Source organism: Pseudophryne corroboree, assembly GCF_028390025.1.
Source record: "Pseudophryne corroboree isolate aPseCor3 chromosome 3 unlocalized genomic scaffold, aPseCor3.hap2 SUPER_3_unloc_6, whole genome shotgun sequence".
In the NCBI taxonomy this organism is placed as follows: domain Eukaryota; kingdom Metazoa; phylum Chordata; class Amphibia; order Anura; family Myobatrachidae; genus Pseudophryne; species Pseudophryne corroboree.
Genome location: NW_026967552.1, coordinates 2,231,233 through 2,257,870, shown reverse-complemented (window position 1 = coordinate 2,257,870; position 26,638 = coordinate 2,231,233). Strand labels below are relative to the sequence as shown.

The 26,638-nt window shown below is 46.1% G+C and overlaps 1 protein-coding gene across 1 annotated transcript in view; it reads left to right on the top strand.

Annotated features, from left to right (window-relative positions):
• Positions 1-1,133: 1,133 nt before the first annotated feature.
• The window catches only part of LOC134984521 (zinc finger protein 391-like), a 60,232-nt gene continuing 34,727 nt past the window's right edge, over positions 1,134-26,638 (top strand). The window contains exons 1-2 of the mRNA XM_063950087.1: positions 1,134-1,218; positions 3,348-3,647. Of these exons, the coding sequence (XP_063806157.1) occupies positions 1,134-1,218; positions 3,348-3,647 (385 nt within the window). The remainder of the gene's footprint in view (positions 1,219-3,347; positions 3,648-26,638) is intronic.

The following is a 26,638-nucleotide window of genomic DNA, read 5'->3' as shown; positions in this document are numbered from 1 at the left end:
CACATGACGCTGGGACTCCTCTGCGGAAGTCTGCACCAGTGGAAGCATGTCTCAGGCTCTTCAGTCAGTTCTGGGCTCATGGGTTTTGGAAATAGTGTCCTAAGGGTACAAACTGGAGTTTCAAGACGTCCCCCCTCACCGATTTTTAAATCAGCCTTACCAGCTTCTCTTCTAGACAGGGAGGTGGTATGCGCCGCAATACAAAAATTGTGTCACAATCAAGTCATAGTCAGGGTTCCTCCGTCGCAACAGAGAGAAGGCTTTTATTCGAGCCTGTTCGTGGTCCCTAAGCCAGATGGCTCAGTCAGACCAATCCTGAACCTCAAATCCCTCAATTTCTACCTAAAAAAATTAAAATTCAAGATGGAATCTCTCCGGCCAGTGATCTCCAGTCTGGAGGAAGGGGATTTTATTGTGTTGGTAGACCTAAAGGATGCCTACTTGCATGTTCCCATTTATTTCCCACATCAGGCTTACCTGAGGTTCGCAGTTCGGGATTGTCATTACCAATTTCAGACATTGCCATTTGGTCTGTCCACGGCTCCGAGGGTTTTCACCAAAGTAATGGCCGAAATGATGGTTCTCCTACGCAAACAAGGAGTCACGATTATCCCGTACTTGGACAATCTCCTGATAAAGGCGAGATCCAGGGACCAATTGGTGCAGAACATTATTCTCTCCCTGACAATTCTGCAGCAACATGGTTGGCTCCTAAACGTGCCAAAATCACAGTTGGTTCCAACGAGACGGCTGTCGTTTTTGGGAATGATTCTGGACACAGAATTACAGAGAGTCTTTCTTCCAGTGGAAAAGGCTCTGGAACTTCAATGTCTGGTCAAACAATTGCTGAAACCAGCAAGAGTATTGATGCACTCGGTTGCTGGGAAAGATGGTGGCAACCTACGAGGCCATTCAGTTTGGCAGATTCCATGCCAGAGTGTTACAGTGGGACCTGTTGGACAAGTGGTCCGGGTCCCATCTGCACATGCACTGAAGGATAACCCTGTCTTCCAAGACCTGAATCTCACTCCTGTGGTGGCTGCACAGCTCTCACCCCCTAGAGGTACGCAGGCCACGGATGTGAGTCTCCGAGGCTGGGGAGCAGTCACGCAGGGGGAAAGCTTCCAGGGAAGATGGTCAAGCCAGGAAATGTGTCTACACATAAACGTTCTGGAGTTAAGGGCGATTCACAATGGCCTTCTGCAAGCGAACATCTTCGTAATCGGCCCGTCTTGATTCAGTCGGACAACATAACAGCAGTAGCGTACATAAACCACCAGGACGGAACAAAGTGCAGAGCGGCAATAGCAGAGGCCACAAAAGTGCTCCGTTGGGCGGAAAGGCATACAAGCGCTCTGTCAGCGATCTTCATTCCAGGAGTGGACAACTGGGAAGCAGACTTCCTCAGCAGACACAGTCTCCATCCAGGAGAGTGGGGTCTTCATCAAGAGGTCTTTGCAGAAGTGACAAGTCTTTAAGGGAATTCCTCAAATAGACATGATGGCGTCTCGCCTCAACAAGAAACTTCAGAGATATTGTTCCAGGTCAAGAGACCCTCAAGCAATAGCAGTGGATGCCCTAGTGACACCGTGGGTGTTTTTAGTTGGTGTACGTGTTTCTTCCGCTTCTACTCATTCCAAAAGTGATAAAGAGCATAAGAAGAACAAAGGTTCGAGCGATCCTCATTGTTCCAGACTGGCCAAGAAGGGTTTGGTATCCGGATCTTCTGGAATTACTCGTAGGAGATCCCTGGCCTCTTCCTCTGGGGGAGGATCAGTTACAGCAGGTGCGTGTTCCAAGACTTACCGCTACTTCGTTTGACGGCTTGGAGGTTGAATGCCGGATCCTAGCCCGGAAGGGTATTCCCGAGGAACTTATCCCCACTCTTATTCAGGCCAGGAAGGGAGTAACGTCTAAACATTACCACCGTATTTGGAGAAAATACGTGTCTTGGTGTGAATCCAGGAAGGTTCCTACGGAAGACTTTCAGCTAGTACGTTTTCTCCATTTTCTACAAGTCGGTATGGATGCGGGCCTTAAGTGGGCTCAATTAAAGTTCAAATTCAGCCTTATAGGTTTTCTTCCAAAAACAATTGGCCTCTCTTCCAGAAGTTCAGACCTTCGTGAAAGGAGTGTTGCACATCCAACCTCCCTTTGTGCCCCCTGTGGCACCGTGGGATCTTAACGTGGTGTTCTTACTTGGAAACTGGTCATGCTGTTGGCCTTGGCATCCGCAAGGTGGGTGTCTGAATTGGCGGCCTTGTCTCACAAGACCCCTTATTTGATCTTTCATGAAGATAGAGCAGCATTGAGGACTCGACAGCAGTTTCTGCCGAAAGTAGTTTCGACGTTACACTTGAACCAACCTATTTTGGTGCCAGTGGCTACTGACGCCTTGCTGGAATCAAAGTTTCTCGATGTAGTAAGAGCTTTGAAAATATATGTCGCCAGAATGGCTCAGTTTAGGAAAACGGAGGCTCTGTTTGTCCTGTATGCTCACAATAAAATTGGGGCTCCTGCTTCCAAGCAGACTATTGCGCGCTGGATCTGTCCTACGATTCAGCAGGCTCATTCTATGGCTGGATTGCCGTTACCGAAATCGGTAAAGGCCCATTCTACCAGAAAGGTGGGCTCGTCCTGGGCGGCTGCCCGGGGGGTCTCGGCATTGCAACTTTGCTGAGCAGCTACTTGGTCGGGTTCAAACACCTTTGCGAAGTTCTACAAGTTTGATACCCTGGCTAATGAGGACCTCATGTTTGGTCATTCGGTGCTGCAGAGTCATCCTCACTCTCCCGCCCGTTCTAGTGCTTTGGTATAACCCCATGGTTCTTGATGTGACCCCAGCATCCTCTAGGACGTATGAGAAAATAGGATTTTAATACCTACCGGTAAATCCTTTTCTCTTACTCCGTAGAGGATGCTGGGCGCCGGTCCCAGTGCGTACTGTATCTGCAGTTTTTAGTTGTGGTTACACACATGTTGTGTTACGTTTATAGTCGGTCTGTTGCTGATGATGTTCATGCCGTTGACTTGCGTTGTGTTAAATGCCATGTTGCACGGCGTGCTTGAGGTGTGAGCTGGTATGTATCTCACATTAGTTTAACAATAAATCCTTTTCCTTGAAATGTTAGTCTCTCTGGGCACAGTTCCTATAACTGGAGTCTGGAGGAGGGGCATAGAGAGATGAGTCCGTTCACACCCCTTTGAAAGTCTTAAATTGCCCATGTCTCCTGTGGATCCCATCTATACCCCATGGTTCTTGATGTGACCCCAGCATCCTCTACGGACTAAGAGTAAAGGATTTACCGGTAGGTATTAAAATCCTATTTTTTGGGTAATTTAGGAAGAACGTCTGTCTGATATAAAGGCAGAAGATATAGAGGGAGAAGAAAATACGTATGTGACTGATATAAAGGCAGAAGATACAGAGGGAGAAGAAGAGACGTATGTGACTGATATAAAGGCAGAAGATATAGAGGGAGAAGAAGAGACGTATATGACTGATATGAAGGCAGAAGATACAGAGGGAGAAGATGAGACGTATGTGACTGATATGAAGGCAGAAGATATAGAGGGAAAAGAAGAGACGTATGTGAGGGGTGATCAGCAGTGTAAGGAGGAGGAGATCCCTACAGATATCAGCACAGGTGAGTAATAAACACTTATTACAGAAGTCACATATTCTCCTTGCTCAGTCACTACAGCAATCTCTTATCCTACACCCTCCTCCGCCATCAGCCCTATTCTCAGTTGGGAGACTCTAACACAAGGCTATCCATGACAAACATCACATGTAGAGAGTTATTACACACAACACTATAATGTTATGAAAAGTAACAAGCAGAAGTTTATTATTAGTGATTATATATAAATGTGTATATAAGTGTGTATATAATATAATTAGTATTGTTTTTTGTGGAGTGCCTAATTTATGTGCATTTTGTTAGATGATGCAGGTATGAAATATTTCCTGCTATACAGTAGACCTGAGCTCACCAAATACAATTCGTATAAGATTCAGAAATAAAATGAAATTTGAATCTAGAACTTCAAGTAAAACAGATTAAAAGCTTATCACAAGTACATATCTGTATAATCATAAGACAAGCATTTTGCACTTGTTGTCACCCTTGCATGGGCGGGCTTGTTCTTATCCACTCCAATTCACTCTAAATCATCCAACGCGTTTCTTCAATAGTGACTTCTTCAGGGGTGTTTTCTGTTAAAGGCTTTATCCTCAAATATCAGTTGCGTAGACCTGAAATAATTGTGTAACCTTCAGACAGTAATTGTGGACTTGTTCATAATGAACACATTCCTAATTACTTGTGAATAATAGTTCCTGCTCTGTGCAGTTCTGAGGTTATGACTTAAGGGAATGTAATGGCCAGATCCAATATTGCTCCATCTAAGGTCTCCCAGTAGCCTTACTACATACATAAATGTGTCTTGCACTCACTATATTAACTAACAATAATAAACAGTGGAGTTTTAGTTCATGTATTGCTCAGTGCATTTAAGCCTGCAGCTCCCGACAAGGGACCCCACTATACTGCAGGTCCTACTCTATTGCCCAAAATAATTACCATAAAAACAGCTATAGCATTAGTGTTAACCTTTAGGTATGCGCTCAGCGGTGGAACAGTGACCGAAGGCTTGGATTGGTTTTAAGAGCACCAGTCTGACGTGCCACCACATCTCTCGTGGCCCTCCAATTCACCAGATCTGGGACTGTGGGACTGTTTGGCTGGGTCCGGCATTGTACTGTTGGTGCAGTTCCTGGTGCGTTTGGAACGATTGGTGGTTGCTAGGTGCTCTAAATGCCTGTGGTCCCGATTTGTCATGATCTACTTTCGCCCACTGGGAATTCCAATTATCCTCGTCCAGCTGGAGACTGTTTAAAAAAAAAAAGGCAGGTGGCTCCCAAAGTAGATTCGCAGGTCTTAGATTGGTGCGAAAATCTGCATTACTTTTGTTTTCAACATCAATAAATGATGTCACGGATAGAAGAGTTGATGGTTTTCTAAAGACCATTTTTTCTTTTGTCTTGTACAATCGTTAGACCAGCCATGGCTTGGGCTGATGCATCGAAGGAGGATATATTAGTGGCATCTAGAGAGTAAAGATCTCACATTGCACATATCAAACAGGCAGCGATAAGTGGACCTGGATATGGGTACAATGGCCTCTCAGACAGCAGCGGGTTGGCTATGTACATGGTAAGCTGACTCAGAATCCAGGAAGATTCTGGGGTCTTATCTTTGCTTACTGGAGATATTTTTTTGGTAAGGAATTAACAGTATATTGGAGTCAGAATCAGACTCTAAGAAAGTGTCCTTTCACACAAAATTTCAAACCTAGTTTCCAGCTTTCCGGTCCTTTCCGAATCAAGGAAAAGGAAAGGGTAAAGGCAAACAGTCCCAATCCAACAGGTCTGGAAAAACTAAAAGGTATTGGGCTACCAGACCGGTTTTCAAATCTGAAGATAAGCCATCAGCCTGATGGTGCAGGCCTCCTCCTGGGGGGACCCGGGGTGGGAGGCTGACTTCTTTAGTTTGCACAAATCTGGCAGCAGTCTACTACAACCAAGAGGTCATCAGTATAAATCAGGCAGTGTGCCACTTCAGACCGAAGACCATTTTGGTAAAAAAAAAATGCTATTTCTGTAGATGCCATGAAAGTATTGGCATATGCTGGGGCCACTTAGGACCCCATGGCACAGCCTGGCACTTGTAAATAGTACCCATTATCATAGAAAATAACATTTCGGGTCTGAAGTGGCACTTTATTTGAGATTTATTGATGACCTCTCGATTGTTAGGACAGCAGAAGAGTTAATGTGGATACTAGACACACACAATGAATGAGGGAGTGTAGTGCAAGTAACGTATGTGCTGCAGAGTAATGGGCAGAGATGTTGTCCTACCGCTTATGTGCTGCGCCTGCTGTGAATCAAGTGCTGCTTCCTCAGCTGGGTCGGCTTCTACTAGGGGCCCACTGCATAATCCAGGAAAGGCATATACCGACTCACCAGCGCCGCACATCACACGCAAGAGCCACACATCGTCATGCGCCATCTTTGATTACTTTTGCACATATGCACTATGGGTGAGACACTTTTGTTTGTTTTTTCATATTTTTGCTCTGCCGGCCAGCGTGTTACAAATTTAGTTTGTCTAGTGATATTGTTGCTTGGGGCCCCTTGGCACTTTGGGGCCCGGTACAGGGGTCACCTTTGTACCCTCGCTGGGCCTTCATATGAATATTGGGAATGGTTTCTGCAAGCTTGGAGACAGCAGTGTTTTCCCTCTTCATCCTCCATGTCAGCCATTGCAATGGGTAACTTCCTTGTATGGAGTATTTACAAAGGGAACTCTCTTCATGCTCCTTACATCCCTGCCGCTCTAGTCCATATACTGATGGTTCCATCATCCATCAGAAGCAGGAGACATATGGTAATAATATAACCCTCCAAGCACTGGGACTAATGCTGAGAACTCAGTCCTTTTACTATAAATCACTTTTCCAAGGAGCGTAATCTGCATCAGCAGGCCCGTGTCCAGGAACCTGGCAGTGGTAGGCAACGGTTGAGGACCTCCGTCTGCAGTTACCAACAGCACAGAAGTTGTCTGCAGGGGGTATCTGCAGATCTTCTTATACTATCCCCTCAACAGCCCCTACCCCATCCTTTGGGCCTTACATCACTGTTGCCCCCTCCAGTGGATTATTGCTGGATGTCACCTGGAGGATCCTCCATCTTCCCCAGATCGCTCACCTCCCCCATCCTGACCGGCTGAGGGCCTGGCTGAATGCTATTCTTACTCTTGCTGGCATCTCCTTCATGACCCCAGGCGCATTATCCCTTTCTCTCCTCTGTGCTATGCTGGCTAGACTTGAGTCTTCTACATCACAGAGAAGACTGGATTGCAAGTGTTGTCTCCTAACATCCACTGTATCAGCATTTGCTTGGATGTCTCCTAGTGCTGACATAGTTACAGTCCACAAAACTTTTATGGGGCTTACAGTAGCGCAACATATCCCCATCTAGTTCCTGCTCTGATCTTGGGTTATCAGCCTCTGATACACGTGTCCTTTCTAAACCACAAGGTACAGACCAGCTCTCAGATTTCAGCTCCTCACTCTCTAAATTGCTAAGTGGGAACAATAATTCATAATTGTCTTGTCAGCTGAATATGCTGGTCAGCCTTGGGCATGATGCCACCCTCGACTGGTGGTCAGGAAGGAGGACAATAATACCCCATCCATGGTTATCTCCTCTTGGACACAGTCCTCATAGATCCCCTGCCAGCTGGTTCATAGGTGTCCATCTCCCATATCAGCAAATGGGTAGGTGTAGTTGTGCAATACCCACTGCTTGCCACCAAATGTGAAGGTCCTAGGTCTATGTATGTGCCAAACTGGCACCCTGCTTCCTTCTCCAAGTCCTACAGATCACACAGGACACACAAGAGCAAAGATACAAATGATACCTCTATTTCTCTTACGTCCTAGAGGATGCTGGGAACTCCGTAAGGACCATGGGGTATAGACGGGCTCCGCAGGAGACATGGGCACTATAAAGAACTTTAGATGGGTGTGCACTGGCTCCTCCCTCTATGCCCCTCCTCCAGACCTCAGTTAGATCCTGTGCCCAGAGGAGAATGGGTGCACTGCAGGGGAGCTCTCCTGAGTTTCTCTGAAAAAGACTTTTGTTAGGTTTTTTATTTTCAGGGAGCACTGCTGGCAACAGGCTCCCTGCATCGTGGAACTGAGGGGAGAGAAGCAGACCTACTTAAGTGATAGGCTCTGCTTCTTAGGTTACTGGACACCATTAGCTCCAGAGGGTCGGAACGCAGGTCTCACCGTCGCTGTTCGTCCTGGAGCCGCGCCACCGTCCTCCTCACAGAGCCGGAAGATAGAAGCCAGGTGAGTATAAGAAGAAAGAAGACTTCAAAGGCAGCAGAAGACTTCAGATCTTCACAGGGATAACGCGCGCCATTGCACCCACACATACACACACAGCGGGCACTGTAAGGGCGCAGGGCGGGCGCCCTGGGCAGCAATAATAAACCTCAAAGGACTGGCTTATATATATATATATATATATATATATATAAAACGGGGGTGATAGGGGTACTGGCGACAAGTGTGGCTAAAAACCCTAGGGGGTGACATCACCATTTCATACAATCTGCTCCGTCTCCACATCATTTTTCTCCTCATACATGTCGACACAAGGTACCGACACACAGCACACACACAGGGAATGCTCTGATAGAGGACAGGACCCCACTAGCCCTTTGGGGAGACAGAGGGAGAGTTTGCCAGCACACACCAGAGCGCTATATATATACAGGGATAACCTTATATAAGTGTTTTTCCCTTTATAGCTGCTGTATTGTTTATACTGCGCCTAATTTGTGCCCCCCTCTTTTTTAACCCCTTTCTGTAGTGTAGTGACTGCAGGGGAGCCAGGGAGCTTCCCTCCAACTGAGCTGTGAGGGAAAATGGCGCCAGTGTGCTGAGGAGATAGGCTCCGCCCCTTTCTCGGCGTCCTTATCATCCGTTTTCTTGTATGTTTTGGCAGGGGTTAAATGCATCCATATAGCCCAGGAGTTATATGTGATGCATTTATTTTAGCCATAAAATGTTTTCTAACGATTTATTGCGTCTCAGGGCGCTGCCCCCCCAGCGCCCTGCACCCTCAGTGACCGGAGTGTGAAGTGTGCTGAGAGCAATGGCGCACAGCTGCGGTGCTGTGCGCCTACCTTTATCTGAAGACAGGAAAGTCTTCTGCCGCCGATTTTTCCGGACCTCTTCGCTCTTCTGGCTCTGTAAGGGGGCCGGCGGCGCGGCTCCGGTGACCCATCCAGGCTGAACCTGTGATCGTCCCTCTGGAGCTAATGTCCAGTAGCCTAAGAAGCCCAATCCACTCTGCACTCAGGTGAGTTCGCTTCTTCTCCCCTTAGTCCCTCGATGCAGTGAGCCTGTTGCCGGCAGGTCTCACTGAAAATAATAAACCTAAACTAAAACTTTCACAGAGAGCTCAGGAGAGCCCCTAGTGTGCACCCTTCTCGTCGGGCACAGAAATCTAACTGAGGCTTGGAGGAGGGTCATAGGGGGAGGAGCCAGTGCACACCAGGTGATCCTAAAGCTTTTTTTAGATGTGCCCTGTCTCCTGTGGAGCCGCTATTCCCCATGGTCCTTACGGAGTTCCCAGCATCCACTAGGACGTCAGAGAAATTTTATAACTTTTTTGGCTTCTAATTTTAAGCTTTTAAAAACATAGTTTTTAGCCACACTTGTCGCCAGTACCCCTATCCCCCCCCCCGTTTTATACCTTTTAACATTACTATACCAGTTTTGTATTTTTATTTGAAAAGGCTTGGGAAACTCCAGACAAGAAACTGCAGATTCCCAAAAGAATTCGTACCCTTTCCCTGCGCAGAACAGGTTACGGTGGGAATCCTCACCCAGGGTGGACAAGGCTTTAACGCGCTTGTCCAAAAAGGTGGCGCTGCCGTCTCCAGACACAGCAGCCCTCAAGGATCCTGCTGATCGCAGGCAGGAAACTACCTTAAAATCAATTTATACACATACGGGTGCCTTGCTCACACCGGCAATAGCGTCGGCTTGGGTTTGTAGCGCTGTACCAGTTTGGACGGATACTTTGTCAGCTGACATTGATACCCTGGATAGGGATACCATTTTATTGACCTTAGGTCACATTAAAGACGCAGTCTTGTATATGAGAGACGCTCAGAGAGACGTTGGTCTGCTAGGTTTGAGAGCCAACGCCATGGCGATTTCTGCTAGGCGAGCCTTGTGGACCCGCCAATGGACGAGTGATGCCGACTCAAAGAGGCATATGTAAGTTTTGCCTTACAAAGGGGAGGATTTATTTGGGGATGGTCTCGCGGACCTGGTTTCCACAGCTACCGTGGGTAAATCTACTTTTCGACCTTATGTTTCCCCACAGCAAAAGAAAACGCTGCAATATCAGATGCAGTCCTTTCGGTCGCATAAGTCCAGAAGAGGTCGGGGCTCTTCCTTCCTCACCAGAGGTAAGGGTAGAGGGAAAAGAATGCCTGCTACGGCCAGTTCGCAGGAGCAGAAGTCCTCCCCGGCTTCTACTAAATTCACTGCATGACGCTGGGGCTCCACTGAGGGAGTCCGCGCCGGTGGGGGCACGTCTTCGACTCTTCAGCCACGTCTGGGTCCAGTCAGATGGGGATCCTTGGGCAATGGAAATTGTATCCCAAGGCTACAAACTGGAATTCGAAGACGTGCCTCCTCGCCGGTTTTTCAAATCGGCATTACCAGCTTCTTCCCCAGAAAGGGAGATAGTTTTAGCTGCAATTCAAAAACTGTGTCAACAACAAGTGGTTGTCGAGGTTCCCAGGGGACGGGGTACTATTCAACCCTATTTGTGGTCCCGAAACCGGATGTTTTGGTCAGACCCATTCTAAATTTAAAATCCCTAAACCTGTACTTGAAAAAGTTCAAATTCAAGATGGAATCGCTCCTGGCGGTTATCTCCAGCCTGGAAGGGGGGGATTTTATAGTGTCACTAGACATAAAGGATGCATACCTTCATGTCCCCATATATCCTCATCAGGCGTACCTGAGATTCGCTGTACAGGACTGTCATTACCAGTTTCAAACGTTGCCTTTTGGGCTTTCCACGGCCCCGAGGATTTTCACCAAGGTAATGGAGGAAATGATGGTGCTCCTGCGCCGGCAGGGAGTCACAATTATCCCGTACTTGACGATCTCCTGATAAAAGCGAGATCAAGAGATCAGTTGCTGAACAGCATGTCGCTCTCCCTGAGAGTGCTGCAGCAACATGGCTGGATTCTAAATCTACCAAAGTCACAGTTAGTTCCAACGACTCGGCTATCTTTCTTAGGCATGATTCTGGACACGGAGAAGAAGAAGGTTTTTCTCCCAATGGATAAAGCACAGGAACTCCAGAACATGGTCAGACACCTGTTAAAACCGAAAAGAGTGTCAGTCCATCAATGCACTCGAGTACTGGGGAAAATGGTGGTGACCTACGAAGCCATCCCCTTCGGCAGGTTTCATGCGAGGACGTTTCAGTGGGACCTTCTGGACAAGTGGTCCAGGTCCCATCTTCAAATTCATCAGAAAACAAGCCTGTCCCCCAGTTCCAGGGTGTCTCTCCTGTCGTGGCTGAGGAGTGCTCACCTTCTAGAGGGTCGCAGGTTCGGCATTCAAGACTGGGTTCTGGTGACCACGGACGCGAGCCTCCGAGGATGGGGAGCAGTCACACAAGGAAGAAACTTTCAGGGACTATGGTCAAGCCAGGAGGCTTGTCTACACATCAACGTACTGGAATTGAGGGCCATATACAATGGCCTACGTCAAGCAGAGACTCTTCTTCGCGACCTACCGGTTCTGATTCAATCAGACAACGCCACATCCGTGGCCCATGTAAACCGCCAAGGCGGGACAAGGAGCAGAGTGGCAATGGCGGAAGCCACCTGGATTCTTCGCTGGGTGGAAAATCACATAAGCGCTTTGGCAGCAGTCATCATTCCGGGAGTGGAGAACTGGGAAGCAGACTTCCTCAGCGGACACGATCTCCATCCAAGAGAGTGGGGACTTCATCAAGAAGTTTTTGCAGAGATAACAAGTCATTGGGGACTTCCTCAAATAGACATGATGGCGTCACGCCTTAACAAGAAGCTTCGGAGGTATTGTGCTAGGTCAATGGACCCTCAGGCAGTAGCAGTGGACGCCCTGGTGACACCGTGGGTGTTTCAGTCGGTCTTTGTGTTCCCTCCTCTTCCACTCATCTCAAAGATATTGAGAATCATAAGACGAAAAAGAGTGCAGACAATTCTCATTGTTCCAGATTGGCCTCGACGGGCCTGGTATTGCGATCTTCAGGAAATGCTCACAGAAGATCCATGGCCTCTTCCTCTCAGAGAGGACCTGTTGCAACAGGGGCCCTGCATGTTCCAAGACTTACCGCGGTTACGTTTGACGGCATGGCGGTTGAACACTGAATCCTAGCTGGGAAGGGCATTCCGGAAGAAGTCATCCCTACTCTGATAAAGGCTAGGAAGGAGGTGACGGTGAAACATTATCACCGTATCTGGCACCAATGACAAAGTTAGCGGAAGGTGGGATGTCCTTAAGAAAGACTATAGGGACTTAGGAAAGAAACTGAAGGCAAGGACATCTAAGGTAATATTCCCGGAATTATTACCAGTGCCACGCGCTAGTCCAGGGAGGCAGAGGGAGATTAGGGAGGCAAATGTGTGGCTTAGGGATTGGTGCAGGAAAGAGGGGTTTGTGTTCCTGGAACACTGGACGGACTTCTCAGTCAGGCGCCATCTCTTTTGTCGTGACGGATTTCACCTGACTGAGGAGGGGGCAGCGGTGCTGGGGGGAAGGATGGTTAGAAGGTTGGAGGAGATTTTAAACTAGGAGCCTGGGGGGAGGGTTTAGCTAGAAACTACAGGTCATGCAGTGAGAATAGTGGGGACGGCAGTAGTAAACGAAATGGGGGAGAAGTTGGGGGGAGGGTAAGAGCAGGCGGTAAGGTTACTAACATGGGTACTAAAAGGGATTTTACCAAAGCACTAACCAATGACGATTACAGGTCATCCTTGCCACATTAGGTGAAAGATGTCCCTAACGCAAGGGAAAATACTTATCTTAGTTGTATGTATGTAAACGCCAGAAGCATTACTGCTAAAAAGGGTGAACTAGAAATACTTGCAGCAAGCAAACAGTATGATATTATAGGCATTACTGAAACTTGGTGGGATGAATCTCATGATTGGACAGTCAATCTAGAGGGCTATACACTGTTTAGGAGAGACAGACTAAATAAAAAGGGTGGAGGGGTGTGTCTGTACGTAAAGCCGTTTTTAAAACCTAATATATGGGAAGATCGTCAGGAGGGGATTGTAGACACTGTTGAGACATTATGGGTAGAAATTGCATGCGGGGAAAAAGGAACAAAAAAGTTAGTATTGGGTGTATGCTATAGGCCACCTGGTATCAACGCATCTGATGATGAATTGTTACTAAAGCAAATTGAAAAAGCAGCAGGAGTAGGAGACATAGGGGTAAATTTACTAACATTCGTAATTTTCGGAAAAAGGTCAAAGTTCAATCACGAATGACATCGAAAGTGTAAAACTGCAACTTTTTGAATTTATTACGACTAATTTACTAAGCTGTCGTATTCGGGTTTTTCTTTTGTTCCGATGTCGATGTCATTCGTGTTTTTTTTTATATTTTTACGGCAGTGATTAGCAAAACACTGCCGACTTTTTTTACAATGAATCTCGGCCGGATCTGTGTGATCCGTGCTGGGGTTCATTTTTTTTTTAAATTAAACAATGTCAAATCATAAAAAAAAAATGCGTGGGGTCCCCCCTCCTAAGCATAACCAGCCTCGGGCTCTTTGAGCCGATCCTGGTTGCAGAAATATGGGGAAAAAAATGACAGGGGTTCCCCCATATTTAAGCAACCAGCATCGGGCTCTGCGCCTGGTCCTGGTTCCAAAAATACGGGGGACAAAAAGAGTAGGGGTCCCCCGTATTTTAAAAACCAGCACCGGGCTCCACTAGCTGGACAGATAATGCCACAGCCGGGGGTCACTTTTATATAGTGCCCTGCGGCCGTGGCATCAAAAATCCAACTAGTCACCCCTGGCCGGGGTACCCTGGGGGAGTGGGGACCCCTTCAATCAAGGGGTCCCCCCCCAGCCACCCAAGGGCCAGGGGTGAAGCCCGAGGCTGTCCCCCCCCCCATCCAATGGGCTGCGGATGGGGGGGCTGATAGCTTTTTGTGATAATGTAAAGATATTGTTTTTAGTAGCAGTACTACAAGGCCCAGCAAGCCTCCCCCGCATGCTGGTACTTGGAGAACCACAAGTACCAGCATGCGGCGGAAAAACGGGCCCACTGGTACCTGTAGTACTACTACTAAAAAAATACCCAAAAAAAGACAAGACACACACACCTTGAAAGTACAGATTTATTACATACATGCACACAAACATACATACATACTTACCTTATGTTCACACGCAGGTCGGTCCTCTTCTCCAGTAGAATCCAAGGGGTACCTGTTGAAAAAATTCTACTCACCAGATCCAAGGTCCCAGGCTCCTCCTCGCATCCATGTGTAATCCACGTACTTGAATAAAATAACAAACCGCATACACGAGCCACGAACTGAAAGGGGCCCCATGTTTTCACATGGGACTCCTTTCCCCGAATGCCAGAAACCCACTCTGACTTCTGTCTAAGTGGGTTTCTTCAGCCAATCAGGGAGCGCCACGTTGTAGCACTCTCCTGATCGGCTGTGTACTCCTGTCCTCACTGACAGGCGGCACACGGCAGTGTTACAATGTAGCGCCTATACGCTCCATTGTAAACAATGCTGGGAACTTTCTGCCCTGCGGTTGACCTAAAGTGACGTCACCGCTGAGCAGAAAGTTCCCACCATTGGTTACAATGGAGCGCATAGGCGCTACATTGTAACACTGCCGTGTGCCGCCTGTCAGTGAGGAGAGGAGCACACAGCCGATCAGGATCAGGTCTGCTTTTTTTTTGCACTTTTTTGCGATTTGTAATTTTTCACGGCAGTGTTTTCCTCTTTGGAGATTTGCACTTTTTAGTAAATGACCGAGTTCTACTAATTTGCTGGCGTATTTTGGCCGATGGTGTATTCATTCGTATTTTTTTACAACTACTTCCAAAAAAATACGAATGCCCTCATCTCTGCCGTGATTTGAGTTTAGTAAATTAAAACGGCATCTCGTCAAAATCGGGACCTTAGTAAATTTACCCCATAGTAGTGATGGGAGATTTTAACTATCCAGAGATAAACTGGAAAAACGATTCATGTGATACTGCTAGGGGCAATATGTTTTTAAACATACTAAATGATAACTACCTAGTCCAACTACAGCCCTATACTGGCTCAACTAGGACTTTAGCAAAGCCAACTTTGAAATGATGAGGGTATTTTTCAGGGATATTGAATGGGAAGGTTTGTTTTTAGGAAAAAATACTACGGAGAAATGGGAGGTACTAAAATTCCTGCTAGCTAAAAATACACTCAAATATATTCCTATGAGTAGCAAAAAAGGGAATAAAAGTCATAAACCGATGTGGCTTAACAAAAAGATTAAGGAACTTATGGGCAAGAAAAGGCGAGCATTTAAAAAATACAAATCTGACGGGGATGCAGAGTCATTTCAGCAATATAAGGAATGTAACAAAAATTGCAAAAAGGAAATAAGAGCGGCTAAAGTAGAAACTGAAAAACTAGTAGCAAAGGAAAGCAAAGCGAATCCCAAAAAATTCTTTAAATACATTAATAGCAAGAGATTAAAAAAGGAGAGTATAGGCCCTTTGAAAAGACAAGTTGGGAGTCTTAAGCAAAAATGATAATGACATAGCGCAGTGGTTCTCAAACTCGGTCCTCAGGACCCCACACAGTGCATGTTTTGCAGGTAACCCAGCAGGTGCACAGGTGTATTAATTACTCACTGACACATTTTAAAAGGTCTACAGGTGGAGCTAATGATTTCACTTGTAATTCTGTCAGGAGACCTGCAAAACATGCACCGTGTGGGGTCATGAGGACCGAGTTTGAGAACCTGTGACATAGCGGATACACTAAATGAGTTTTTTTCAACAGTATTCACTAGAGAGGACCCAATTCAGGGACTGACACACAATCTCAATAATGACAATATCACACTGATAGGTACTTATTTAAGCGAGGAAGTAGTCTGTGACCGATTAAAACATTTAAAGATTAATAAATCACCAGGGCCCAATGGTATTCATCCAAGGGTTCTAATGGAGCTTCACTCTGAACTGGCAAAACAACTATCTTTGATCTTAGAGGATTCAGTTATATCAGGTATGGTTCCCAAAGACTGGCGTATAGCGGAAGTAGTGCCTATATTCAAAAAGGGAAGTAAAGCTGAACCAGGTAATTATAGACCAGTTAGTCTTACATCTATAGTGGGGAAAGTATTGGAAGGTATTCTAAGAGATAGTATTCAGAAGTTCCTTGAAACCAATAAGGTCATTAAAAGGAATCAACATGGGTTTATGAAGGACAGATCCTGTCAAACCAACTTACTTGGCTTTTATGAAACAGTAAGCGCAAACCTAGATCAGGGTAAAGACGTGGATGTAATCTTTTTAGACTTTGCCAAAGCGTTCGATACTGTACCACACATGAGACTTATATACAAGCTACAAGAATCAGGGCTAGGAAGCACAATATGCACTTGGGTCAAAAACTGGTTAGATAATAGGAAGCAGCGCGTTGTGGTTAATGGATCTTTTTCAACTTGGACTGAAGTGCTAAGTGGTGTGCCGCAAGGCTCAGTATTAGGACCGCTATTGTTCAATATTTTCATTAACGACCTAACAGAAGGTCTAGAGAGCATGGTGTCAATTTTTGCAGATGATACCAAATTGTGTAAGGCTATAAATACAGAGGAGGATGCCGAGTCTCTTCAGAACGACTTAGTTAATTTAGAAGCATGGGCAGCCAAATGGAGAATGCGCTTCAACACAGACAAGTGTAAGGTAATGCACTGTGGTAACAAGAACAAAAATTACACCTACCTACTAAATGGGGTAAAATTAGGGGATTCTGTACTGGAAAAGGACTTAGGTGTCCTCATAGATAGCAAGCTAAGAAGTAGTATCCAAAGTAGGACTGCAGCAAAGAAGGCTAATAAGATATTAGCATGCATAAAACGGGGTATTGATGCTAGGGACGAGAGTATTATACTCCCGTTATATAACTCACTAGTGAGGCCACACCTTGAATACTGTGTACAGTTCTGGGCACCGTACTACAAAAAGGATATCCTGGAGCTTGAAAAGGTACAGAGGAGGGCGACCAAACTAATTAAGGGCATGGAGACGATGGAATACAAGGAAAGGCTTGAAAGACTAGGCATGTTTACATTGGAAAAGCGGAGACTAAGATGGGATATGATCAACATCTACAAATATATAAGGGGACAATACACAGAGCTTGCGCGGGACCTGTTTTTGGTTAGATCAACACAGAGGACTCGTGGACACTCGCTCAGGTTAGAGGAGAGGAGATTCCGCACAATACGGCGTAAAGGCTTTTTCACGGTAAGGACAATACGTGTTTGGAATTCCCTGCCCGAGGGAGTTGTAATGGCGGAATCTGTCAACACCTTTAAGAATGGGTTAGATAAATTCCTATTGGAAAAGGATATCCAGGGGTATGGTGCATAGTCATGCATTATAGTTACTATAAATAGGGATAAAATGCAATGGCTGAGAGCAGCATCAGTCAGAAATTTTAGTCAAATCATCATGCATAGGAGACCACAAATAGGTTGAACTCGATGGACAATTGTCTTTTTTCGGCCTCAGATACTATGTTACTATGTATCTTGGCGTGAAGCCAAGAATGCTCCTACGAAAGATTTCCATCTGGGCCGTTTTCTCCACTTCCTATGGATATGGGCCTAAAATTAGGCTCCATTAAGGTACAGATTTTGTCCCTATCAATTTTCTTTCAGTAGAAATTGGCTTTTCTCCCAGAAGTCGAGACTTCTGTAAAGGGAGTGCTGTACATACAGCCTCCAGTGGCACCATGGGACCTTAACGTGGTGTTACAGTTCCTAAAATCTCACTGGTTTGAACCTCTTCAAATGGTTGAATTAAAATTTCTCACTTGGAAGGTGGTCATGTTGTTGGCCTTGGCATCTGCAAGGCGGGTGTCCGAATTGGCGGCTTTGTCTCATAAAAGCCCCTATCTGATTTTCCATGTGGATAGAGCAGAATTAAGGACTCATCCTTAATTTTTGCCTAAGGTGGTTTAATCGTTTCATATGAACCAACCTATTGTGGTACCTGTTGCTACTGATGACTTGGAGGATTCCAAGTCCCTTGATGTAGTCAAGGCCTTAAAAATGTATATAGCCAGGACGGCTCGGGTTAGGAAAACAGAGGCACTGTTTGTCCTGTATGCAGCCAACAAGGTTGGCGCTCCTGCTTCTAAGCAGACTATTGCTCGCTGGATCTATAACACGATTCAGCAGGCTCAGTCTACAACTGGATTGCCGTTACCAAATTCGGTAAAGGCCCATTCCACTAGGAAGGTGGGCTCTTCTTGGGGCGGCTGCCCGAGGCGTCTCGGCTTTACAGCTTTGCCGAGCGACGACTTGGTCGGGTTCAAACACTTTTGCAAAATTCTACAAGTTTGATACCCTGGCTGATGAGGTGCTCATGTTTGCTCAATCGGTGCTGCAGAGTCATCCGCACTCTCCCGCCCGGTCTGGAGCTTTGGTATAATCCCCATGGTCCTTACGGAGTCCCCTGCATCCTCTAGGACGTAAGAGAAAATAAGATTTTAAACCTACCGGTAAATCTTTTTCTCCTAGTCCGTAGAGGATGCTGGGCGCCCGTCCCAGTGCGGACATATTTCTGCAAGGCTTGTATATAGTTGTTGCTTACATAAGGGTTATGTTACAGTTAAGATCAGTAGTTGGCTGATGCTGTTTTGTTTATACTGTTAACTGGCTGCGTATATTCCATGTTATACGATGTGGATGGTGTGGGCTGGTATGAATCTTGCCCTTAGATTAACAAAATTCCTTTCCTCGTACTGTCCGTCTCCTCTGGGCACAGTTCTCTAACTGAGGTCTGGAGGAGGGGCATAGAGGGAGGAGCCAGTGCACACCCATCTAAACTTCTTTATAGTGCCCATGTCTCCTGCAGAGCCTGTCTATACCCCCATGGTCCTTACGGAGTCCCCAGCATCCTCTATGGACTAGGAGAAAAAGATTTGCCGGTAGGTTTAAAATTTTATTTTTACACAAACTGTATATACATGTAAAATCAGTAAATACAATCTATATACACTACATACAGAATGGCCAGCAGTATTAACCACACTCTGAGAACCTTACCAGGTCCAAACCACTTTGGCCTGAGGCGTCCCCTGGACAGGAACCAAGACGCCACAGTTCCAGTATCTCAGGTTTCAGGAAGTGATCTGAGATAACATATAAAGTCCTCGGTTTGCCGTTATAAAACCTCTGCTTTTACCTGATGGGCACTCACTAGCAACTTTATCCTTGATGTTCGCTACAGGTGCCAGCCTGATTGATAAAAAAACACTCTCCTTCTCCTGTGCACTGGGGTAGGGAGAAAACAGTTCACCAGCCGGTATTGAGGGTTTATGAGCCACACTAATATTTGTAGCAGAAGATGGAGAATGCTCTCCTGACTCACAACTCCTCTGGTATGCCCACAAACGCGTTTCTCCGCCTCAGGGTCCGTTTCAGCGGCTTCATTAGTGTGTAAAATAGCTGTCCGTCACCTCAGATCCTTAAATACCGTTTTTTCCGGTTCGCGCACTGCGCTCGCGGTTCAAGCCTCGTTTCCAAATTTGTTCACTGGGCATGCGCACTGCGCTCGCGATTCAAGCCTCGTTTCCAAATTTGTTCACTGGGCATGTACAGTCAGCGAGCTTATAATCCAAGCCTCCTTTTGAACTCACTCAGTCTGGAAATAATCATATCAAATACAATATCTACCTCTAATGAGTAATCATTTCTCCTCATTAATTAATATCTATACATATGCACAACTAACTTTAAATTTATATTATTATAACGGTGAGATGACAAAAACTTTTTTCTATCAGTGTTGTAATTCATATAATACATTTACGTACTTGCCATCTAGTGGCCAATATTCATATGACACCCCTCAACCTGTATCATCTCTAATTCATTTATGTATTTTATTTATAGGCTCAGATAGTTTATTGGCCTTTATATTCGAATGACCAATCTATTACATAAGTCACATGATCACATTTCTACCCCATAGAATATATTATAAAACCACCCATTTATTATTATATAATTGTATTTATATTTAGATTAAATTAACCAATCCTCCTAGCCTTATATTATACACTCTATTTTTGGATTTTTGACTTATAGACCCCTAATCTAAACAGTCCTTCTTCAATGCCCCATTTAATCTACATCAACAATCTAGCCATCAATGAACATTTATCATTTATCAATAATTCCATCAATTCATCATTCAGTATGGCTCCTTTATATTTTATATTTACTATTTTATGTTTTCAACCAACCAACAGCTCTCTCAATATATATATTTATCACCAATTCCCTAAAATCTATTCCACTAAACTCCGTTTAGCTCCACCATGTCATTAAGTCCTCCCGGCACCAATGTATCCATTTTGTAGATCCAATAAGCCTCTCTCCTACATAAAAGATTGAACCGATCACCTCCCCGTGAAGTGTTCTTAACCTGTTCAATAGCTACCATGCTACTGTTGTCAAATTGAGAATTCTGACACATTATTATATGACTTGACAGTGGGTGTTTTGCGCCCTTAGATACATTTTGCCGATGTTCCATGTATCTAATATGCATGGTGCGAGTGGTTCTCCCAATGTATTGTTTACCACATTGGCAAGTGATCAAGTAAACAATATATACAGAGTTGCAGTTTAGAAATTCCTTTATCTGGAATTCTTCACCCGTATTAGAAGATGTGAATGTCACCCTCTTTCTCGGTGCATTTTTACAGGACAGGCAATTCAGCTTACCACACTTGTGGAATCCTAGTGGCCTTTCCGGAAGCCACGTTTTTTTTTGGTGTATTGGATATTTTAGATCTTTCAAAATGGCTCTGCACCAAAATTGAACGCAGATTATCTGCCTTCCTAAAGATCATTGGGCCCTTTGGATCCAGTTGGGGTTTGAGAACTTCATCTAACAATAGAAGAGACATATTTTTCTTTATGACCCGTTCAATTTGGCGGGCACACCCATTATATTGTGTGGTAAACAACATACTCCTTTTTTTTTTTTAATTCAACAATTTTTATTAGATTTTTATATAGAAATACAAAAATTAGAAAAACAGGGGAGACCTTCATGGTAAAGACAAACCAAAGACCGGAGAGAAACCGGTATAGTCACAGTTTTCCAACATTAAGTACTTTTCTCTATCGTCCTAAGTGGATGCTGGGGTTCCTGAAAGGACCATGGGGAATAGCGGCTCCGCAGGAGACAGGGCACAAAAAAGTAAAGCTTTTACCAGATCAGGTGGTGTGCACTGGCTCCTCCCCCTATGACCCTCCTCCAGACTCCAGTTAGATTTTGTGCCCGAACGAGAAGGGTGCAATCTAGGTGGCTCTCCTAAAGAGCTGCTTAGAGAAAGTTTAGCTTAGGTTTTTTACTTTACAGTGAGTCCTGCTGGCAACAGGATCACTGCAACGAGGGACTTAGGGGAGAAGTAGTGAACTCACCTGCGTGCAGAGTGGATTTGCTGCTTGGCTACTGGACACTAGCTCCAGAGGGACGATCACAGGTACAGCCTGGATGGTCACCGGAGCCGCGCCGCCGGCCCCCTTGCAGACGCTGAAGAGAGAAGAGGTCCAAAATCGGCGGCTGAAGACTCCTGAGTCTTCATAAAGGTAGCGCACAGCACTGCAGCTGTGCGCCATTTTCCTCTCAGCACACTTCACACAACAGTCACTGAGGGTGCAGAGCGCTGGGGGGGGGCGCTCTGAGAGGCAAATAAAAACCTTATTAGAGGCAAAAAATACCTCACATATAGCCCACAGAGGCTATATGGAGATATTTAACCCCTGCCTAACTTCAAAAATAGCGGGAGACGAGCCCGCCGAAAAAGGGGCGGGGCCTATCTCCTCAGCACACAGCGCCATTTTCTCTCACAGAAAAGCTGGAGAGAAGGCTCCCAGGCTCTCCCCTGCACTGCACTACAGAAACAGGGTTAAAACAGAGAGGGGGGGCACTGATTTTGGCGATATTGTATATATATAAAAGATGCTATAAGGGAGAAACACTTATATAAGGTTGTCCCTATATAATTATAGCGTTTTTGGTGTGTGCTGGCAGACTCTCCCTCTGTCTCCCCAAAGGGCTAGTGGGTCCTGTCCTCTGTCAGAGCATTCCCGGTGTGTGTGCTGTGTGTCGGTACGTGTGTGTCGACATGTATGAGGACGATGTTGGTGAGGAGGCGGAGAAATTGCCTGTAATGGTGATGTCACTCTCTAGGGAGTCGACACCGGAATGGATGGCTTATTTAGAGAATTACGTGAGAATGTCAACACGCTGCAAGGTCGGTTGACGACATGAGACGGCCGACAATCTATTAGGACCGGTCCAGGCGTCTCAGAAACACCGTCAGGGGTTTTAAAAACGCCCTTTTACCTCAGTCGGTCGACACAGACACAGACACGGACACTGAATACAGTGTCGACGGTGAATAAACAAACGTATTTCTCATTAGGGCCACACGTTAAGGGCAATGAAGGAGGTGTTACGTGTTTCTGATACTACAAGTACCACAAGAAAGGGTATTATGTGGGAGTGAAAAAACTACCTGTAGTTTTTCCTGAATCAGATAAAATAAAATGAAGTGTGTGATGATGCGTAGGGTTACCCCGATAGCAAATATTGGCGTTATACCCTTTCCCGCCAGAAATTAGGGTACGTTGGGAAACACCCCTTAGGGTGATAAGGCGCTCACACGCTTATCAAGTGGCGTTACCGTCTCCAGATACGGCCGCCCTCAAGGAGCCAGCTGATAGGAAGCTGGAAAAATATCCTAAAAGTATATACACACATACGGTGGTTATACTGCGACCAGCGATCGCCATCAGCCTGGAGATGCAGTGCTGGGTTGGCTTGGTCGGATTCCCTGACTGAAAATATTTTATTCATGTAGAGCATTTAATAGGATGCATTCTATATATATGTATGTGAGATGCACAGAGGGATATTTGCTCTCTGGCATCAAGATAAGTGCGTTGTCCATATCTCCCAGAAGATGTCAGGGACACGACAGTGGTCAGGTGATACAGATCCCATACGGCAGATGGAAGTATTGCTGTATAAAGGGAAGGAGTTATTTGGGGGTCGGTCCATCGGACCTGGGGACCACAGCAACAGCTGGGAAATCCAACCTTTTTTACCCCAAGTTACATCTCAGCTAAAAAAGACACCGTCTTTTCAGCCTCAATCTTTCCTTTCCCATGAGGGCATGCAGGCAAAAGGCCAGTCATATCTGCCCAGACATAGAGGTAAGGGAAGTAGACTGCAGCAGGCAGCCCTTTCCCAGGAAAAGAAGCCCTCCACCGCGTCTGCCAAGTCCTCAGCATGACGCTGGGGCCGTGCTAGCGGACTCAAGGTGGGGGGGTAGTCTCAAGAGTCTCAGGGCGCAGTGGGATCACTCGCAAGTTGACCCCTAGATCGTACGAGTATTATCCCAGGGGTAAAGATTGGAGAGTCGAGACATCTTCTCCTCGCAGGTTCCTGAAGTCTGCTTTACCAACGGCTCCCTCCGACAGGGAGGCAGCATTGGAAACAATTCACAAGCTGTATATCCAGCAGGTGATAATCAAAGTACCCCTCCTACGACAAGGAAAAGGGTATTATTTTTCCACACTATATTGTGGTACTGAAGCCAGACGGCTTGGTGACACATAGTCTAAATCTAAAATGTTTTGAACACTTACATAAAAGGTTCAAATCGAGATAAAGTCACTCAGAGCAGTGATAGCGAACCGGAAAAAAGGGGACTATATGGTGTCCCTGGACATCAAGGATTACCTCCATGTCCAAATTTTGTCCTTCTCATCAAGGGTACCTCTGGTTCGTGGTACAGAACTGTCAATATCAGTTTCAGACGATGCCGTTTGAATTATCCACGGCACCCCGGGCCTTTTTACCAAGGTAATGGCCGAAAAGATGTTTCTTCAAAGAAAAAAGGCATCTAAATTATCCCTTACTTGCACGACCTAAAAAGGGCAAGTTCCAGAGAACAGTTGGAGGTCGGAAGAGCACTATCTAAAGTAGTTCTTCGACGGCACGACTGGATTCTAAATATTCCAAGAATCGCAGCTGTTTTCCGACGATACGTCTGCTGTTCCTAGGGATGATTCTGGACACGGTTCAGAAAAAGGTTTTTCTTCCCGAGGAAAAAGCCAAGGAGTTATCCGACCTGCAGGAACCTCCTAAAACCAGGAAAGGTGTCTGTACATCAATGCACAAGAGTCCTGGGAAAAATGGTGGCTTTTTACGAAGCAATTCCATTCGGCAGATTCCATGCAAGAATTTTCCAAAGGGATCTGTTGGACAAATGGTCAGGGTCGCATCCTCAGATGCACCTGCGAATAACCCTGTCGCCAAGGACAAGGGTATATCTTCTGTGGTGGTTGCAAAAGGCTCATCTATTGGAGGGCCGCAGATTCGGCATACAGGATTTGATCCTGGTGACCACGGACGCCAGCCTGAGAGGCTGGGGAGCAGTCACACAAGGAAGAAACTTCCAGGGGGTATGGACGAACCTGGAAAAGTCTCTTCACATAAACATTCTGGTACTAAGAGCAATCTAAAATGCTCTAAGCCAGGCGGAACCACTCCTGCAAGGAAAACCGGTGTTGATTCAGTCGGACAACATCACGGCGGTCGCCCATGTAAACAGACAGGGCGGCACAAGAAGCAGGAGTGCAATGGCAGAAGCTGCCAAGATTCTTCGCTGGGCGGAGAATCACGTAATAGCACTGTCAGCAGTGTTCTTCCCGGGCGTGGACAACTGGGAAGCAGACTTCCTCAGCAGACACGATATTCACCCGGGAGAGTGGGGTCTTCATCCAGAACTCTTCCACATGCTAATAAACTGTTGGGAAAGACCAATGGTAGACATGATGGCGTCTCGCCTCAACAAGAAACTGGACAAGTATTGCGCCAGGTCAAGAGATCCACAGGCAATAGCTGTGGACGCACTGGTAACACCTTGGGTGTACAAATCAGTATATGTGTTTCCTCCTCTGCCTCTCATACCAAAGGTATTGAAGATTATACGGTGAAGAGGAGTAAGAACAATACTAGTGGCTCCGGATTGACCAAGAAGGACTTGGTACCCGGAACTTCAAGAGTTGGTCACGGACGACTCGTGCCCTCTACTTCTGAGAAGGGACCTGCTACAACAGGGTCCCTGTCTCTTTCAAGACTTACCGCGGCTGCGTTTGACGGCATGGCGGTTGAACGCCAGATCCTAAAAGGGAAAGGCATTCCAGAAGAAGTCATTCCTACCTTGATTAAGGCAAGGAAGGAAGTCACCGCGAAACATTATCACCGCATTTGGCGAAAATATGTCGCGTGGTGCGAGGATCGGAGTGTTCCGACGGAGGAATTTCAACTGGGTCGTTTCCTACATTTCCTACAATCAGGATTGTCTATGGGTCTCAAATTGAGATCTATTAAGGTTCAAATTTCGGCCCTGTCAATATTCTTCCAAAAAGAATTGGCCTCAGTTCCTGAGGTACAGACTTTTGTTAAAGGAGTACTGCATATACAGCCTCCTGTGGTGCCTCCGGTGGCACCGTGGGATCTAAATGTAGTTTTAGATTTCCTCAAATCCCATTGGTTTGAACCATTGAAAAAGGTGGATTTTAAATATCTCACATGGAAAGTGACTATGTTACTGGCCCTGGCTTCCGCCAGGAGAGTATCTGAATTGGTGGCTTTATCTTATAAAAGCCCTTATCTAATCTTCCATTCGGATAGGGCAGAACTGAGGACTCGTCCGCATTTTCTCCCTAAGGTGGTATCAGCGTTTCACCTGAACCAACCTATTGTGGTGCCTGCGGCCACTGGCGACTTGGAGGACTCCAAGTTGTTGGACGTTGTCAGAGCCTTAAAAATATACATTTCAAGGACGGCTGAAGTCAGAAAATCTGACTCGCTGTTGATACTATATGCACCCAACAAGTTGGGTGCCCCTGCTTCTAAGCAGACGATTGCTCGTTGGATTTGTAACACAATTCAACTTGCTCATTCTGTGGCAGGCCTGCCACAGCCTAAATCTGTTAAGGCCCATTCCACAAGGAAGGTGGGCTCATCTTGGGCGGCTGCCCGAGGGGTCTCGGCATTACAATTCTGCCGAGCAGCTACGTGGTCGGGGGAAAACACGTTTGTAAAATTCTACAAATTTGATACCCTGGCAAAAGAGGACTTGGAATTCTCTCATTCGGTGCTGCAGAGTCATCCGCACTCTCCCGCCCGTTTGGGAGCTTTGGTATAATCCCCATGGTCCTTTCAGGAACCCCAGCATCCACTTAGGACGATAGAGAAAATAAGAATTTACTTACCGATAATTCTATTTCTCGGAGTCCGTAGTGGATGCTGGGCGCCCATCCCAAGTGCGGATTATCTGCAATACTGTACATAGTTATTGTTAACAAATTCGGGTTATATTGTTAAGGAGCCATCTTTAAGAGGCTCTTTCTGTTATCATACTGTTAACTGGGTTTAGATCACAAGTTGTACGGTGTGATTGGTGTGGCTGGTATGAGTCTTACCCGGGATTCAAATTGCCTCCCTTATTGTGTACGCTCGTCCGGGCACAGTGCCTAACTGGAGTCTGGAGGAGGGTCATAGGGGGAGGAGCCAGTGCACACCACCTGATCTGGTAAAAGCTTTACTTTTTTGTGCCCTGTCTCCTGCGGAGCCGCTATTCCCCATGGTCCTTTCAGGAACCCCAGCATCCACTA